This window comes from Triturus cristatus, chromosome 2_1 (genome assembly GCF_964204655.1).
Source record: "Triturus cristatus chromosome 2_1, aTriCri1.1, whole genome shotgun sequence".
Lineage (NCBI taxonomy): Eukaryota > Metazoa > Chordata > Amphibia > Caudata > Salamandridae > Triturus > Triturus cristatus.
In genome coordinates, this window is record NC_140581.1 from 1,023,233,893 (window position 1) to 1,023,252,604 (window position 18,712).

Here is an 18,712-nt window from a genome sequence, read left to right on the forward strand (position 1 = left end):
ATTTTAAACTTGAATTAAATTTGATAATCAGGGTTGGACACGACCGCAGATCTTTTGGCAACGCATTCCAATAGTGGGGAGCCAGGTGGGAAAAGGCTCGGCCACCCATCTTAACTTTTTTAATTCTCCGCATTTGAAGGCGCTTTTGGCCACTGGTTCTTAGCTGTCGTACCGGGTTATACCATTCTAATTTCTTAGTTAGGTATTTAGGTCCCCGTCCATAGAGTGCTTTAAAAGCTAGGCATAAAAGTTTGAAATCTGCTCTTTCCTAATGGGAAGCCAATGTAACTCTCTAAATAACGGTAGGGATGGAGTACGCGCTGGTTTATTTAATGCTAGGCGTGCCGCCGTATTTTGAATGACTTGTAGCCTAGAGAACAGGTCCTCCCTCATCCCCACTAGGAGAGCGTTTCCGTAATCTAGTCTACTGACTAGAAGTGCCTGTATCAGAACCCTTCTAGTGGAGAGAGGAATCCAAGGGAAAATCTTTTTTAATGTGCGCATCAGTCCAAAACACTTGCCTGATAGAGTCTTAACATGCTCCTCCATGGATAGGTTATTATCCATTAAAATGCCCAGATTTTTAACCTATTTTTTTGGGGTGGGAGATTCTCCAAGTTCCCCAGGCCACCACTCCTCTGTCCACAAGTCCTCCACTTTACCAAACAATAAGATCTCAGTTTTGTTGGAATTAAATTGCAGGTAGTTCTTTCTCACCCATGTGGGTATTTTTAGCATACAACGCTTTAATCTGTCTCTGGTCACCGTGGGGTCCTTCTCTATGGGGACTATCACCTGCGTATCGTCCGCATAAGAGATGGTTTGGAACCCACAAGATTTTATGATGGTGGCCAGAGACGATTCATAGATATTGAACAGGGTGGGGCTTAAAATGGAGCCTTGAGGTACACCCTTGTCCACCTTTGTAATCTGGGAAACAAGGGTGTCCAGTTGTACACATTGAGATCTGTCCGATAGGAAACTCTGCAGCCTTTCTTTAGGGAAGTGACATTATATCGGTCTCCCTCCCTATCCATGGGCCACAGTTTCCCCCTGTATGAGTGGTGTTGGTGGTACCCTAGGTTGACTCCATAACCGGCTCAAACAAGTGGCATCTAAGACTGATGTTTGCGGGCCATGGCCATATCTGCATCTAAAAATATCCACAAGATAGATTTACATACAACAAATCTAGATGGGGGTCATTTGCATAGACATTGGGTACCCTGAAAATCTGGCTTGACTCTAGCTAGCCCTTTTGGACAGGGCAAGGCTGGGTAACAAAAAACAAAAAAGCAGCCCTGACATAAATGCTTCCTTCACCTTGAGCTGTTTCTCCCTTTTCATCCATCCATTCTCTCTCTCATTCTTTCTTCTCTTTCTGCCTCTCTAATTTCTTTCTCTCTACAGGTCTCTCTCTCTCTCTCTCTCTCTCTCTCTCTCTTTCTCTCTCTCTCTTGAAGCCCCCTACAACCCTTATCCCTCCCCCCCCCCCAGTGCCTGCTGCAATTAACTTCAGAGAGCATGGTAAAGTGTCTGTGGCAGCAGGAGCTGCCCTGGGCTTTCAAAACCAGCCTCGAAGGGCTCCAGCCCAATGGGGAAATGCCCAGGAAATAAAAGACCTATCCAGCCCTGCTCATGGGCCAGCATTGGAAGCCTCGGATTTAAACCATATCTTTTACTTCCAGAGGCTCACTAAAGCTTTTTGTTTTCACTGCTCCCCGGGACGTTTGAGGTTCAAGTTCGAATAGCAGTCAGGCTTATGTTTTGATGTTAAAGTTTTACTGTGGAAAACCATCCCAAGGATCGAAAACAGGAAAAAGATCATCTGCACACTTTTGGAAAGCATAAGGACTTTACATTTCTAGCTTGATAACAGGGCATCTAATCTTGTGAGCCATGGAATATTTTCAAAAGAAATCGACAGGATGAAGACCACCATGCAGGCCTGTCAAAACCTCTGGAAAAGAAGCATGGCATGATGTAGAAAACACTAATAGACAATAATTCATGAAATAGAAGTCAGAACACTAAGGAAGGAGTACTTAACAACTACTTTTCAAGTGTAGTCATTTGAGCGGTTTGCACGTGAACCCTTTTAATGCAGGTTTTGCTGTTATCAGCATGCGTATATTGCTAACCTCACCACACATAATTCAGATTTGTAGATGACTCATTCACAAAATAGTGATTTAAATTCAAGAATATTTTCTGGCAAAACAGAAGTCACACCACTTTTGTATCATTTAAAAAAAAAAACTCCCCTACTTCTGCTTAACGTTATGACACTAGTAACCATTTTTTTAAAACTTTTTGAAATTCTAGTTAAAAAAGTCCATGGGGTGTCATTTAGTGGCGAGGATTTACTTAGACAGGGGTTATACTATCCCTATAAAGGGATAGGTTTTCTTCTGAGGTTGCACATCATTCAGGCACTGGGATCTCAGCTCTGGAATACCACACGCTCAGACCACAGAACCCTCCATAAGCAGGCTGTATTCACATAAAAACTGACACCTGCCTTTATCAAGGAAGATCAATCATCTTACCCCAAAGCCTCCAGGACTATCTCCTCATTTACAAGGACAAAGCCCCAAAGAACTCAAAATGAATCGATGAGTTCCAGAAACTGAGAAACCAAAAGATGACACACCCTCAACATACAACTGTCCCAAAGATCTCTGGTGAAGGGGGTCAGAGATTCCCAAGAACTCTTTTTAATGCCCAAACAGCACTACAAAGTGATTCCTGTTACAAGCTAGAGAACATCAAACAAATAAAAAAGTAAATAAATATGTTAATGCATTCTCTCCTCATACTATTAAGTTGTAGCTCCCTGCACTGATCAGAGTCCAGAGTCTTCCAGCTCACTCCTCCATAAAGACATTGCAATTACCAGGCTTTCACAGCATCCTGTCAACGATTTGTTTCACCCCCAATGTCTGACTTCACTTTGAACAGAGTTTAGATTGTCTAGAGCTCAGTGTGAGCATAGATGTATTAGACATAGACATTTCTGACATCTCTTTTTCCTTTGTTACTGTTTAGATGTTATTTTATGGCCAAATAAAAGAAGCTATTATGGAGTGATGCTAGCTGGAAGCCTTATTGTAACAATTCTTTTGATAACACTGGGATCAAGCCTGATTCATGGTAATGTATGAGTAATGTCCATTTACGCCATCTTGTTAAAGTTTGAAGCAATTGCCAGCAAGAGGGTCCTCTTATTTTTGTATGCATATTTTCAGAAAGGCTACCTATGAATTAATTATTTTAAATTAGCTAGATTCTGATGCATGTCTACAGCCAACCTACAATTGTTAACATATGGCATAGTCTTACACTATAGCAATAAAATGCTGAAAATCTGGAGTAATTTAGAAAACATTTCTTTTCTGACTGTACGTACGACCTTTATAGTGAAATATGAATTCTTAGGAAGTGTGACTGATGAGGTTTCTTGCTACTGCAAAGAATACGGCTCTGCTTATGAACATTGCTAGTAAATATGGCAGAAATTGCTGAACCAGTAATGCTATTCCTTGCAGCAGTTTCGTATCTGTATAAGTGTCAACAGTGGTTCTTCCACATGGGCGTTATGGTTCTGCACGACCATGTTTTCAGCTGCCCGTTATCTTCAGTGGACAGTGCAGTGGCTCCAGCCACACCAGCCCACTCAAGGAGAATCTTAGACCTCTCCAAGATTCTGGAGATGGACGGTTGAAGGGGGAACGCCTCAGTCTCTAATACCATTGAGAGTCCTAGTGCCATGTGGTTATGCAGTCACCAGGGCCTGCAGCTCGCTCCTTCCCGCACGAGTAGTTGTCACCTGAGAGTGAGGAGGATGCGATCCAAGAGCCTGGTGAATTTTCTGCGCGGATGGGGCTGTGGAGCCGATAGCTGCTGAGCGGGCATCACTGCTACCAAACATGAATGTGTGTGAATGAGCATGTTTGATTATACGTGTGTGCGTGAGTGTGTATGAGCATGTGTAAGAATGTGTGAGTGCTTGTGTGCATGAATGTGTGCGAGAGTACATGAGTGATCATGTATAGTGTATATATGTTTATGTCGGGTGCTCATTCGTTTCTATTGGGCCTCATTAAGGCATATTGTCTACATTACTGGTAACATGCTGACTATCATTCTCATAATAGTGCCCCATAAGTGACATATTGTAAGCAGTCTTGTGGGTATCCTGGCACTCCTGGCATAAAGGTGGTGAAATCATTGCCACACAATAGACATCCTTGGTATTTGATAATGGTAAACGGACATGAAAGACGGAATCTGTCCACGCCTGTAAGTTTTAATGAAAACTGGATATTTGGAGACCAAAACTCTATTTACTTAAATGAATATCTGCTTTTTTGGTGCAAAAATACTGGAATGAAAATGTTGTTTTTTATGGGCTCAGTTAAAACTCATGATAGATAGTAAATTTATGTTGAATTCAAGAGACGCTTTGCTAATTTTGGTTTCTTGGTACCAGAGGGCTCTTATGGTTATGTTGGTTATTTCATAACTTGTTCGGAGGCATTTTCTCATCTATACTGATAAATCTTTTTGATGTTACTGCTACTGATGCCTGAGCCATCAGTTTGTAAATTGGCGTATCTGTCTTCCGCCTGATCCTGTGATCTTTATCTAATTGAGTTGTAGCTTTGTTATATAAGCTCTGCTGTGTATTGCCTGTGCTTGTGAGATTTATATAACTTTTTATTTGTTCACCTTTCCCTTTCTGTGTAGAATCTCAGTTATAAAATATGACTAAGAATCTATTTGGAAAGGACTGGATAGAAAGAGGAAGTGAAGAAAGATGCTAAAGCATTTTAAAAATGATAAGCAATGTGACCATCCATATCCAAATTTTCTTAACTGCCTGTATACATGTTGCGCACCTTCAGCTATCTGGGTGTTTGGCTTACCATCATAGATGGTCGTAAGATGTTGTAACTGGTTATACCACTAGTGATCTGATGTTGGCTAAGAGTTCTGTTCCTGCCCAAATTTGTGCTCCTTCTGTGATTCTTGTAAGTCTTTATCAACATTCATCTGATTCTTTGACACAGTGTTTTGAAGGATCTTAGCATGATGTTACTCGACTTGTTGCCAGATGTACGAAGCATTTTTGCAATCGTAAATCACCTGATTCACAGAATCGGGTTGTTTATGACAGCAAAAAGGCTATTTTAATGTATCAAACCCAAATTGCGATTCAGTAACACATTACCGAAGTGCAAATTGGATTTGCGCCCAAATACCGATTTGGTATTTGGAAGGGGCGTATTTAGGCCTTCTATTGCAAATACCGAATTGGAATGGTATATATTAATATTTTCCGATCAAATTCCAGTCACAAAACATTAATTTTTTACCACCTCCTCCAAAGAGGATGTTAGCCATTCGCAAATGGGAAGGGGTCATCAAGTGACCCCTTTATTTTTTCAAGAGTAGACAATCCAATGGACCATTGCCTACACTAAAAAATGAAAATAACACTTTTCTTTTTTTTTGTTTAAACACATTTAGTTTTCCTTTAAGGGAACCAGGTTGCATTTAAAGGAAAAAATTGCTTTATTTAAAGCAATGACAGACCTCAGCAGGCCACCATCCCTATGATGGCTGCGGTTCCTAGTGGGTCACAATTTGTGACCTGCCTCATTGATAGTCATGAGGTAGGTCAAATTGCGACCCACTACGAATTGGTACTTTGCAAACAGACCTATTAGTACATAGGTCGGTTTGCAAATTACCACACTGGTTGCAAAAATACTCGTTGTAAATTGCGATCAGCATTTTTCAACTAGTTATACATACATCTAACCCTAGGTACGGGGTGCAGGTAGATGCAGAGGAGTGTTGAACAAATTATATTTGCCTGTCGAGGAGTGAGGTCTCAGTGCTGGCGCCTTTATTTGCAGCTCAACTCCAGCGGATAGTGGACTGGTTACAGTATGAAGGAACTGGTAAAGCATATGTTCACAAAGCATTGGGCCACTGACAATTGCTGAAGGTATGTTAGTGGATTGCGTCCCTGACTCATCTTGCCCGAGCTTGCTGCAAACTGCAAGGTATTGTTGGAACAGGTGCTATAAGAGATATGGAGTGGCATTTCCGCCTGAATCACCAATATGGTGTGTCGCAAAGTTTAGCGTGGTAGCCAGATCAGTACCTTCACCTCGGGTGAAGAGAGAAAGGAGCAAAATACATTTTTCAGTGGCAGGCGGTGACCTTCAATACTGGAGGGGCATTGGGGGGACTGAGAGACAAACCCAGTGGGGGCAAAAAGATAATTACATTTGTTTTTTTATCATGTGCTTACCCGTATTTCGCTCTCCGTATTTTCTTCTTTCTTCTGAAGTCAGCACAACGACACCTCATGAAGCCTCAGGCATCCTCCTCTGCAATTCCCAACGCTGCTCTCAGATGAGCAGCATGAGAGCAGTGCCAGGATTGGCTGAAGCAGGCTGCTTCGGTGCTGTCAGAAAACACATACAGAATCCTTGGGTCTATTATGGACAGAATATTGGTGAATACAAGTTTAGTAAACCACAGACTATAACACACAGATCTAACTGTGGGAAATTCCCTTTTCAGGACGAAATCCCTCACTCACCAAAGGTGACATGCTTCATCATATGGGATTCTCCTCTAAAAAGGAAAAACCTAGTTCCTTTGAGGGCTACAACCCCATCTCTGAGAGGGAGGAGCTCAGGGATGTTTTGAATTTCTATTTATTTAGGATATTCTAAATCCACATGTGATGAGCAAAATAGTGTGAGTGAGGGCGCAGTGCAAAGAAAATACAAAATGTGCAAGAAGTTGCTAGCTAGGGGGCGCAAAAAATATGTTTTATTCGAGAGCACCCTCTGCCAGGATTAAAAACAGTGCACCAGCGACATGGATTTAAGTCGCAGTGGTATGGTGGAAAATAGTGGTCAACATGTTTCAGCCTAAAAATGCCCCTGAGTCGGGCGAGGCTTTCTTCAGGACCTATACGGATGCTGCTGCTAAAGTGCTCAAGTGAATAAACAAAAAAAGATACAGGAACCAGATATGTTCCTGGTCCGACTGCTCCGGAAGGTGAATTTACCTATTGGAAACAAAATCATTCTTTCAAATCTGTGCCACCTGTACGGAGGTGGTATAACGGTTGGCTTCAGTCTACTATAAGCCAAAAAAAGGAGAACTCTTACCCGCTATTGCTGGGCAAGGAACTTCACCTCAACCTGGCAACAGCTCAGGATGGGGGCACCGCTCTAAAAGGGGGAAAATGGTGCAACTGTCAAAAATTACACAATGTGCTACTCTAAGTCGCATGACAGCGTGTCTGGATCAAACAGACTAGGGTAGTCCAAAGGTACTGGGAGCAAACAATGAAGGAAAACCTGATGGAGTCTATAGACTGAACCAGGCGTCTAGCATTACTTGTGTCTCAATGATTAAGTCCTCACACATGTGCACATACTATCGGGATACACATGTGACATGGAAAATAAAAAACACCTCTTAATAAACACTTCGCCAAAGGCAAACTAGCGTTAATTATATCTCAATCATTTAATCCTCACACGTGTGCACATGTGATTGGGGTACACATGTGACATTGAGGTTAAGAAACATCTCATCATAAACACTTCACCAAGGCACACTAGCCAAGCCAGAGAGTAGAATACATTCATTAACACTACACCGCTTCTTAATGGAAAACATGCCAAGCCATGGGAAGACATGTATGTAGTGACCTTAAAAGAAACGGTAAAACGACCAAGTGCAATAGGGCAGAGCCCAGCCAAGACACTCACCTCTCCGTCGATACCCCGTGCTCCTAATGAGCCTGTAACTGGAGGTGAGTGTCTGTGGCCAGAGTGCTCGCTTTTGTAATGCCCAGATCCAGATCAAGAACAGGTGTGGAACCCTTGCTATCAAAGATAATGCGCAGGCGCTGGTGAACTGAAGCTAGTTCCTGCGCTTGCGCAGTTGTAATACTAATTAACGGAAAAAGTACGTTATGTCCGTGTGTTGGTTATTGATATCAAGTGATACAAAAATTTGTAAAATTAAATTATGGCCATCTCAGAAAAATTCAGACGATTCAAACATGAAAAGGTGGAAATATCGGAACAATGTACGCGCATGCGCTCCACGTATTGGGCATGCTGGGATATGTAGTTTAGGATGTCAGAACGGCACACAATGCCTCAGAAAGACAAAGAACTGGCCAAGAGTCTCAGACCCTATACATTTATCCTGATCTATATCGTGTGTTCCTTACTCATGTTCCATAATATCTATGTCATACAAACAAGCCGGAATACGTTGAACTTTGGAACCATTTCTAAAGTCGCGCATGCACCTCATTTACTGGGCATGCTGGGATCTGTAGTTGGAATTGTCAGACCAGTAAATGCAAAGGCAGAGCGAAATGTCCCAACCCCTATGTGCCTATTATGGCCAAATTAGAGTGTTCCTCAGTCTCGTCTGTGTCTGTACAGGAGACAACAGAAACAAACATATTGCGCTACACATCGGTGCCCCCAAAGTCCCTTTCTGACAGCCTTTCCATGGCGGTTCGACCGCCATGAAAAGGCTGTTGGAAAGTGACATCTTAATCCCTATGGCAGTGCCTCAGTAGGCACCGCCTCTATTGTAGGGATTAGACTCCGACCGATGCCCCGATGGGCTTCTTGGGCCTGTTTAGGCGGAGGTCTTTCCCCCCGCCCGCTGCCCTCTGACCATCAGTATTACAATCCCTTGGTTAGACCGCTGCCCTAGATGTCTGGCCCTAAGACTGGTCCTCATGTCCCCATAAAATCTGTATATGGGTTTGGCAGTTTTGATCAGAATTACATACAGTTTTAAAGTTTAAAGTGGCTGTCACCAGGCAACATAAATGAATTATTATTATAATATTTAAGTTTATAAAGCGCTCAGCTACCCGTAGGTTTCCCGGCGCTAGAGACCAAATGAGAGGGGAAGAGTCAGAAAGGAAGGTTGTTACATATTGAATAACCAGTTTTTTACCTGTCTGCAAAACTTAAGGTAGCAAGGTTCAGTTCGCAACTGTAGAGGAAGGGCGTTCCAGAGTGAAGGGGCCAACCAAGCGAAGGAGCGGCCACCCATTCTAGATCTTTTGATTCTAGGAATCGAGAACAAATGCTGATTAGATGAGCGCAGAGTACGGGGGGGACAGTAATGCTGTACCAAGGAGTTAAGGTAGGATGGGGCCAGGCCAGCATTTATTCTGTACATGAAGCAAAGGGCCTTAAATTTTGTCCGGCTTTCAATACGGAGCCAATGCAGAGTGCATAGAGAGTTGGAGGTAGGGGATGTATTGGGTAGATTACAGAGCAGTCGGGCTGCCATATTCTGGACTGTCTGTAGTTTACGAGTCACCTCTTTGCATGCTCCCAGGAGAAGAATGTTCCCGTAGTCCAGTCTAGAGGTGATTAAGGCCTGGACCACGGTTTTCTGAGTATCCTGGGGGAGCATCCAGATGATCTTACGCAACCACTTAATGATAGTGATGCAAGTGGAAGAAGTCTTAGCCACGAGGTTTTTCATAGATAGCTGGTCGTCGAAAATGATGCAGAGGTTGCGTGCTGTTTTAGATGGAATAGGTAACGTGCCCATTTGAGAGGGCCAATGTTGGGGTCCCCATAAGGTGGTCTTATGGCCAAACAGAAGAAGCTCTGTTTTCCCCCTGTTCAGTTTTAGTTTGTTATCATACATCCAAGCTGCGATGTTACTGAGACCTGTACAGAGGGAAGAGGGGGAGGAATGTGAACCCGTAGAAAGAGAATAAATGACCTGGGTATCATCGGCGTACGAGTAAATAGTGAGCCCGGCTTGCTCCGCAATATTAGCCAGAGGTCTGACATACAAATTAAAGAGCAAGGGGCTCAAGATGGAACCTTGCGGAACACCGTACGCCGATTTATAGATTTGGGAGGCAGATGAGGAAGAGAAGACTTGAAAGGTACGGTTTGATAAAAAACTAACAAACCAGTTGAGGGCTGAGCCGATAATGCCGGAGGATCTAAGGGCATTAATAAGAATGGGGTGGGAAACCGTGTCAAATGCGGCACTCAGATCAAGCAAAATGAGTGCCACGGTTTCCCCCCCATCCACTCGGCATCGTATGTTTTCAGAGACCCCCAATAAAGTAGGCCAACTATGGAGTTTGGGGGAGAGGGGCAACAGACAGAGCAATGGCACACATGAGACATATCATAGTCAATGTCATATAACACCGTAAAAAAAAGGGCCCAGAGTGGTGGCCTGGAAGCACACACTCAATTTATAGTATCCTAGTTATTAACAGAAGATACCTTCCAGTGTCAGCCTAATGACCAGACACAGTATCAGGGCGGACTGAAAATGAAGGAATCATATTTTTAAATGAGCATTTAGTGGACCCCCCTCCACAAACAGTATGACTGAAAAATCCAGAAGTTCAAATTGTAATCAAACATGGGGAGCCCTTTAGGCAGGTGGACTTCCTTAAACTACATTCTCATCAATACACCATTTTTTGGAGAATGTTAAATATAAGATTTTCATAGCACATTAGATTGGAAAAGCTGGCTACAGAGCTGATTTATGGTAATTCAAATGGGTTTATTTCCTTCTCTTCTCTTCGGCTCATGTAAATTCAACAGGCGCATCATTTTTCATGCCTGAAAATGGATTTTGATAACACATCTTTTTGAAAAAACAGACCTTTTTTCTGCCTGACAATTTCAAAGGATGCTTTGCGTTTTGATATTTGCTAATTGAAATGGATTTGCAAATATTACTTTCACATTCTCCCAGAAGGAATAAATAAGCAAAGACATCTTAATCTTCTATGAGATTAAATGTGGCCTGTTTGCAAAAGGTGTGTGTGTGTGTCCAGGAATGTATCGTGCACTACACTGACAGGTTTGAAAAAAAACCTCCGAGCATGCCATCAAAATTACAGGGCTTGCAATTAAAACTCGAACCTCGAGACACTGAGCAAACATTCAACCCAACCCTTTCAACATGGTATTGGGTGCGAGGGGGTGGGGGTGGTTACGAATTTTTCCAATATATGTACAGGGGAAAACAACATTTAAAGCACATTTTCCAATTATATTGGGTAAAACAATATAACTTTATCGCTAGTATGGCTGTCCCACTCAATTTGCCCCCCAAAAATTGCACATTTACCCAAGAGCAGCTTCATTTTCAGTTTGTGGATTGTCGTTTTTTAACCAATTGAAACAGTCCCAGCACTCCCATCCGCTTCACCATGGTACAGATGGCAGTCTTCCAAAAATATTGATGGATAAATCACCCAACTTAGCCTGACTGATGTTCACTACTGTCTAGGTGGAGTAACTTATGTCTATGTCTGCCAGGCCAAGAGCGGACAAAATCATAGAAATATAAACATAGGGTCTGCAACATGCTGGGGCACACTCCACAATGTTAGTGTTACTAGACATTTGGGTACTGAAAAGTGCCCCAATTTTCGGGATAGATTTACAGTACCCTCATTTACTCGCAAAATATCCATCAGCAGAGCTGTGCATTGCCAGATTTATAGCCAGGGTTTTCTTGATCAAATGGCTCCCCTCATGGAGGATAGGTCCATTTAGGCAGAGAAACACCTGACACTGGCCAAAAAATGTAAATGTGGTGGATGTTCTTCTCCTGCAACAGCAGAGGAGGAAAACATGTCACAATAGTAGAAAGAAAATCTGCCAGGAAAATAGGTTTTATGCAGTTTGGAAGTGGAACTTCTGATTCAATATTACAAGAAATATCCGAGTAAATAGGAGCATTCTTGACTTTTTTTGTGATTGTGCCGCAGCAGCGTTTTCCATACCGCCATGGGCTTACCACCACTTAATCTACCATCTGCTACATGATTTGCAGATTTCTTGCAAGAAAATATGTCTAGCGGAAACTGATCAGTTACTTAAGAAAAGCCCAACCCTTTGTGCCTTGCAAAGGTTAAGCAGTCATCCTACAGGTGATGATTGCGGTTTTCAGATGCTAAAACGAGGATAATGATGTGAAACCTTTGCCCAAGAATATTAATGAGTGTTAAGATGACATAATAGGAAAATAATACTGACACAGATTGTGCCAAAGAATGTGCTGCAAAATGCTGCATAATGTGCTGAAAGTTTGCAGCATGAATTTAGTAAACCATTAGTCCTCCATTGCCACATAACTCCTTTCTAGTGCAGTAGCTCGTGCATTTATGTTCCCACTAGATGCACAACAGAAACATGTTTGTGCCAAAGAATAATTATTGCTTGCATGGCTGCTCGGCAGAAACATGGGTTTATCACGTGACTAGCCATATGGGAAAACGTGTAAATTCCTGGGGGGTTTAAATGATTTGCAGGATCCTTGCCACTCACTTCCAGCATGTGGGGTAGCAGAAGGAGCTAGGGCCAGGACCTAAACTTTTCATGCTACTACAGACAGAGGAAATTCTTGCACAGCTGTGCTGCCTGTGAACTCACCAGTGAGGATCCGCATGTGCATTCCACTTCATCACCTGCGGTCATTTCCATGCAACCACCCAGGTGTTTCGATGCAAATTGATAACTACAAAAATATTATAAACCAGGATTTGCGCCAAAACCCTGCACTTCCACGAGGCAAGCATAACGTCGAGAGATGTTTTCATTTCACTTTGTTGATTTCTCTGTGCATGTGTGCTGCATTCTACAGCACACATACATAGAGGAAAATACCTTGAAATGCAGTTTCTTTAACCAGAAGGGACTCCTTCCTGCACAAAACTATGCTTGCCATAATGCAAATACTAATGCACTATGTCGCAAGGATGCCTGGGTTGGCGCATGTCTGCCAAAAGTGCGCCAGCGCTGGGGGACTGCAGAACTGTGCCACTTGTGAGTAGATATGGCGCAGTCTTGCTCCATCCCTTTCATGCACTGCAGCAACTAAACATTTAAGTTTTGATCTATACGTAAAGCATACCTTCAGATAAAGGGCAATACATATATGCCCTATATGTAGAAAACACCTTCATGGCTTGCCCACTTCTGCTTACCCTATCTGTAAAGCAACAATTGGGGTGACAGGGCTTGATAAGAACGTGTGTCTTACACAGAAATTGTTACAGCAATCTGTTGTTGCTAGAAATACTCTTAGTTTGCTACAGATATCATTGCAGATTCACACATCTCTACTTTGCATACAAAGCAATACTGAAACTGGCACATCAGTATTCAATTCACTAACAGGGTAACTATGGAAACCGTCATGGCAAAAGAGCTGTACATACAACCAATGTCTGTGATCTCTCCTGACAGGCTGGCACATTGAACAGGACTCTGACAAATCTGGACAGTGCCCTCGACCAGGTAACATGCCAAACATCGCATTATTAATACTTGGTTGTATGATAGAGGCACGCATGGCTAAAACACATGTGCCTCTACCACGCAGGCCAAACCACAAATGCGTCTCAACCACGGATGCCTTTACCATTCAATTTCATGGTAAAGGCATGAATGGTAAGGGGGTATGCGTGGCTAAGGTCGCCACTATTCCTCCCCCACCTTAAGCCCTAAGTTACAAGCCCAAAGCCTTTACTGAAAACTACCCATTCTACTACCCCTGAGGCCTAAAACCCTGCCTCTTAACATACACTACCCTGACCCCTCCACCCCTGTGCTGTTCCAAACTCTATCCCAACCCCTTCCACTTCCTTGAGGCCTAAAACCTTAACCCCTAATTAAAAAAAACACAGAGCCCCCAAGCCTTAAAAACGACCCGCCCTCCCCTAAGCACTAAAAGTTACCCCTACTCCCCATTCCCATACCCTGAGGCCTAAAACCCTGACCCCATAACATACAGTACCCTGACACCCCCGTGCTGTCCCTAAAACGACCCCAACCCCTTCCACTGTCCAGAGGCCTAAAACCCTATCCCCCAATTTAAAAAACAACTCCGACCCCCTCGAGCCCTAAAAACTACCACGCCCTCTCCTAAGCACTAAAAACGACCCGACCCCCCTCCCTCCCTCCGAGTCTTAAAAATTACCGGGACACCCCCCAGCCCTGAAAACTCTCCCGGCCCCAAAGCCCTGATACCTACCACCCCCCCAATCCTTACAAACTTCCCCCCAAAACCTGGCCCCAGCCCCACTTACCTCAGTGCGTCCACCCCCGATCCTTCCTGCTTCCGCCCAGCAGCAGCTAGACCGCCCACTGCCTTAACCACACATATGCCTGGTTAAGGCAAGCGTGGTAGCACTTGCGTTGTTGGAACCCGCATGGCTCTGCCCGCGTTGTTCCGACTGTTTCCCTTAATACTTAAGCAGCACTCATTTTTTGGATGTTCCCTGCCATATGATGGCATTAGTTCTTTTTTTTAAGTTTGAATTTATTGAAAAGATAAAGAAAGGAAAAGAGGGGAGAGGGAAAGGGGAAAAGACATCGTGATAAGCATGTACAAAGAATAAGCAGTTCAATAAAAAACTCTCATTAAAAGCAAACATAACAAGCATGAAGTCTACAGGAAATAAAATTCCGTATATTAACAAATATACCATACGATATAATAGAACGCAATATCATATCAAAAAGGCAATAAAGAACAAGGAAATCATGGTGGTTTACGCACCTCAACTGTGTCAGGGTCTGGAGGGACATGTGCTGGAGCAGAGGAGGAGAGATAGGATACTAAAGGAAGCCAAATCAAGTCACGCTTAATAGCTAGAGAAATAGGGGATACAAAATTAGTATCCAGGCGATGATGGAAGCAAACTGCATTCCACCAAGCTTGATAGGATACATTTGCAGCCTGCTTCCAGTTAGAAGTAATGGTATGGAAAGCCACGGCAATTAAAAGGTCAAGTAATAAGTAATGGGAAGGAGATCGTGGGAGGGATGGTGATAGGGAACCTAGAAAAACTTGCGGAGGGGAAAAGGGGATTTGAAACTGGAATATCTTTTGTATTTGTGTCCAAACTAGATGCCAGAAGTTTGAGATATGAGGACACTCAAACAACATGTGTTTAAAATCTGCAGTAGGACAAGAACAGGACCAACAAATAGGGGAAGGGTTTGATGAAAAACGGGATAAAGCAAGTGGAGTGCATAAAGTTCTATTATAAATGAAATATAAGGTTTGGGTAGTGTTAGCAGCTCTAGAGGTCTTGTGAAGCTTAGCCCATAGTTTATCCCAAAGGGATATTGGCCAATCCCGAGAGAGATCCCGTTCCCAAGTACTCTCAATCTTAGATTTTGGTCTGTCGGGAGAGTGATGAAAAGAGTTATAGATGGCAGAAGCTGAGGGAGACACCTCCAATAATAAGGAAGTAGCTTTGCGGTCCGAGGGAATATCGGCAATAGGCATTAAGGAATGAAGGTATGAGATGAGAACTGGGAGAAGAGCAAGATATTGCGGACGGGCAGAAGAAGGTAGTGAGAAACCGGATTAAAGTTCCTGGAAAGAAAGTGGGGTATCCTGGGAAAGTAATTGAGAGATCCAAGACAGTCCTCGAGAATGCCATGTCTTCCAAAATATGGGACGATTACGGATTTTGAGAAGGGAATTGTGCCATATCGGTTGGTTGTGAATAGAAAGGAGGGAGGGGTAGGATGATGCTATGTGAGGAAGAAGAAGAGTACGGGAGTGAGAGATAACAGGGGTACGAAAGCGAACTAAAGAAGATGAGAAGGACAAGAACTCGCGGAAGGTAAAGGGGTATAAAAAGCAAGATTCCATAGCTAACCAAACCGGCGGATAGCGCGGGAGGTCAGAGGAAAGCCAACGGGCCGATTGTTTCAAAGTGAAAGCCCGATGATATTCTCTGAAGTCCGGAAAACGCACACCAGATTGGGCCTTGTCCTTACGCAATGAAACCAAAGCTATTCGAGATCGCCTGCCATTCCATAAGAATTTCAGCAGAAGAGAATCAATCCGTTTAAAAAAAGAAGCTGGAATGCGTACTGGAAGCATGGAAATGGTATAAAGCAGGAGGGGAGATAACATCATTTTTATAGAATTGAGCCGACCCCACCAGGACAGGAAAAGTGGGTTCCAACGTTGAATAGCCGTGTCCATCTTTTTGAAGACATAATCAAAATTAAATTTGAGCGTATCGGACAAGAGAGGAGCGAACCAAACACCCAGGTATTTGATCTTCGATGGTTGCCATGAGAAACCTGTTTGGGAAAAGAGGTGTTTTTGACAGATGGAATTTAAAGGTAAAATCTCACACTTATCCGCATTTAGGCGATAACCAGAAACTGCGGAGAAAGAAGACACCTGCTGGAGAAAAGAGGGAATAGAGGAGACAGGATCAGAACAGTAAAGAAGAATATCATCAGCATAAACCGAGAGCTTAACCTGATGAGAACCAAAATTAAAACCAGAAATACTATTATCGAAACGAATTTTGGTGAGAAAGGGTTCCAAGGCTAAAACAAAAAGTAGAGGGGAAAGAGGGCAACCTTGTCGCACTCCTCTGTGTAACGAGAAATAATCCGAGGTCATCCCGTTGACAAAAATGGAAGCCTGGGGGTTAGAGTAAAGTAGAGAAATAATAGAGATAAATTTGGAAGAAAAGCCGATCCAACTCAAAGCTTGAAACATAAAATCCCACCCAATCCTATCAAAGGCTTTCTCCGCGTCTAAAGAAATAGCCGCGAAGGGAAGCGACATAGAGGCAGACCTACTAAGAATATTAAGAAAAACCCGGGAGTTGTCAGAGGAGAGACGCCCCTTGACAAAACCCGACTGTTCAGGGCCTATAAGATCAGGTAAGAGGGGATCCATGCGCAATGCCAGAATTTTAGCCAAAATTTTATAATCCGTATTGACCAAGGAAATTGGTCTATAATTCTTGCATAACGAGTGGTCTTTATCCTCTTTAGGAATTAGACAGATTAAAGCTTGTTGGAAGGAACCACTTGAAGAACCCGCTGCAGAGAAGGATTGAAATAGTAATAGTAGTTTAGGGAGAAGCAGAGAAGCAAAGTGGCTGTAAAACTCTATAGTGAAGCCATCAGGACCTGGAGACTTACCAAGACGCAACTTAGAAACAGCGTGAGAGATCTCAGAAAGCGAAATGTCTCGATCTAGAGTAGTAAAATCAACGTGAGAAGCCAAGGGGGAGGGGAGCGCATGAAAATATGAGAGGAGATCCGTATTCTCCGGAATATGTTCGGGAGTATAAAGATTGTCATAGAATTTGACGAACTCAGCAAGAATGTCTTTATCTTTAAAGCAAGAGATGCCAGTAGTAGTCTTAATGGATTCAATCTTTGTGCGTTCTTTCCTTATCTTTAAGTAGTTGGCCAAAAGTTTCCCCATCTTGTTCTTACCACCATAATACCTAGAATTACACTTTAACAAAAGGTTAGAAGCTGCATCCGTTGTAAATTTATTAAAGGAAAGTTTCGCATCAATAAGTTTTTTAAGAGAAATTTCAGATTTGGAAGCATGATAATCAAGCTCTAGGGTCTTAATAGTAGCCAAAATGCGTTCGGACTCGGCCACTCGGAGTTTCTTTCGTCGGGCTACAAAATTAATAATGAAACCTCTCGAGGCTGCTTTAAAAGAATCCCAGACAGTGACAAAAGAAGAATCAGGGGTATTGTTAAGAAGGAAAAACTCAGTGGCAAAGGCCTTAAATTCGGAACAGAAAATTGGTTCCAAAAGTAAAGCATTGTTGAAGCGCCATCTGCCAGAGTGGGGGTGAAAAGGAAGGAGGTCCAGATCTACATGAATAGGAGCATGGTCTGAGATTAGGATGGAGCCAATATCAGAGCGAATGGCGTGTTGTGAAAGGGGTTTGCTGAGGAAGATATGATCAATGCGGGATTGTGAGTGATGGGGGGGGAGTAGAAACTGTATTCTCTCAAGACAGGATTACATAACCTCCAAATATCTACCAAAGCATTGTTTTGAAAGGTGTTAACAAATTGGGAGTGCATCTTAGAAGGGACATATTTAACATTGGAGTGGCGGTCGAGGAAGGGATCAACAACTTGGTTACAATCTCCCCCGAGGAGAATGTAATCTCCAGAAAGTGATGACAGTTTAGCTGAAATAGAGGGCCAAAATAATCTGTCAATTCCAGTTGGGGCATACACATTAAAAAAAGTGATAGGGATATTATCTATAAGCAGTGTAACAATAACCCATCGGCCAACATCATCACATTCATAGGAAATTGAGGAGACATTCAACTTTTTATGCAATAAAATCACAACACCGTTTTTCTTGGCATCTGTGGGGGAGCAGAAAACATGACCCACCCAACAGCGCTTGAGTTTCAGAGCCTCTGTGTCCGAGAGATGAGTCTCTTGAAGGAGAGCAACATCGGAATTAAGTCTCGCTAAATGGGATAAAACCCTTTGCCTTTTAATGGGGTTATTTAAACCCTTAACGTTCCATGATGTAACACGGAATGGAATAATCAAGAAAAGCAACTATTAGCGACATACTTATTATGACATAAAAATAACTTGAGGAAATCAAGGATATTGTAATGAATTGATGAAGGGGAGGGGGCAAAGGGAGAAAGAAAAAAGAGGAAAAGAGGTAAAGGAAAAGAAGGGAGGAGCCGCTATGGATATAAGATTGAAACCAAGGAAAGGTAGGAGGAAAAAAAGGAAAGAGGAGGAGGTGAAAGAAAGTGAAGAAAGGAGGAAGAAGGGAGGAGAAGGCATGAGGGAATGGATCAGAT

General features: G+C 42.9%; 1 protein-coding gene across 9 annotated transcripts in view; it reads left to right on the forward strand.

Moving 5' to 3' along the window:
• The window catches only part of CD274 (CD274 molecule), a 326,061-nt gene that overhangs the window by 200,096 nt on the left and 107,253 nt on the right, over positions 1 to 18,712 (forward strand). For 6 of the 9 annotated variants that reach the window (XR_014970809.1, XR_014970808.1, XM_085635085.1 and 3 more), the window contains one exon: positions 3,049 to 3,153. The exons of the other annotated variants lie outside the window; for them this stretch is intronic. Coding sequence is in view for 4 of the 6 variants with exons in the window: in XM_085635085.1 (XP_085491211.1) it covers positions 3,049 to 3,153 (105 nt within the window). In the remaining 2 variants the exon portion in view is untranslated. The remainder of the gene's footprint in view (positions 1 to 3,048; positions 3,154 to 18,712) is intronic. 9 annotated transcript variants of the gene reach the window in all.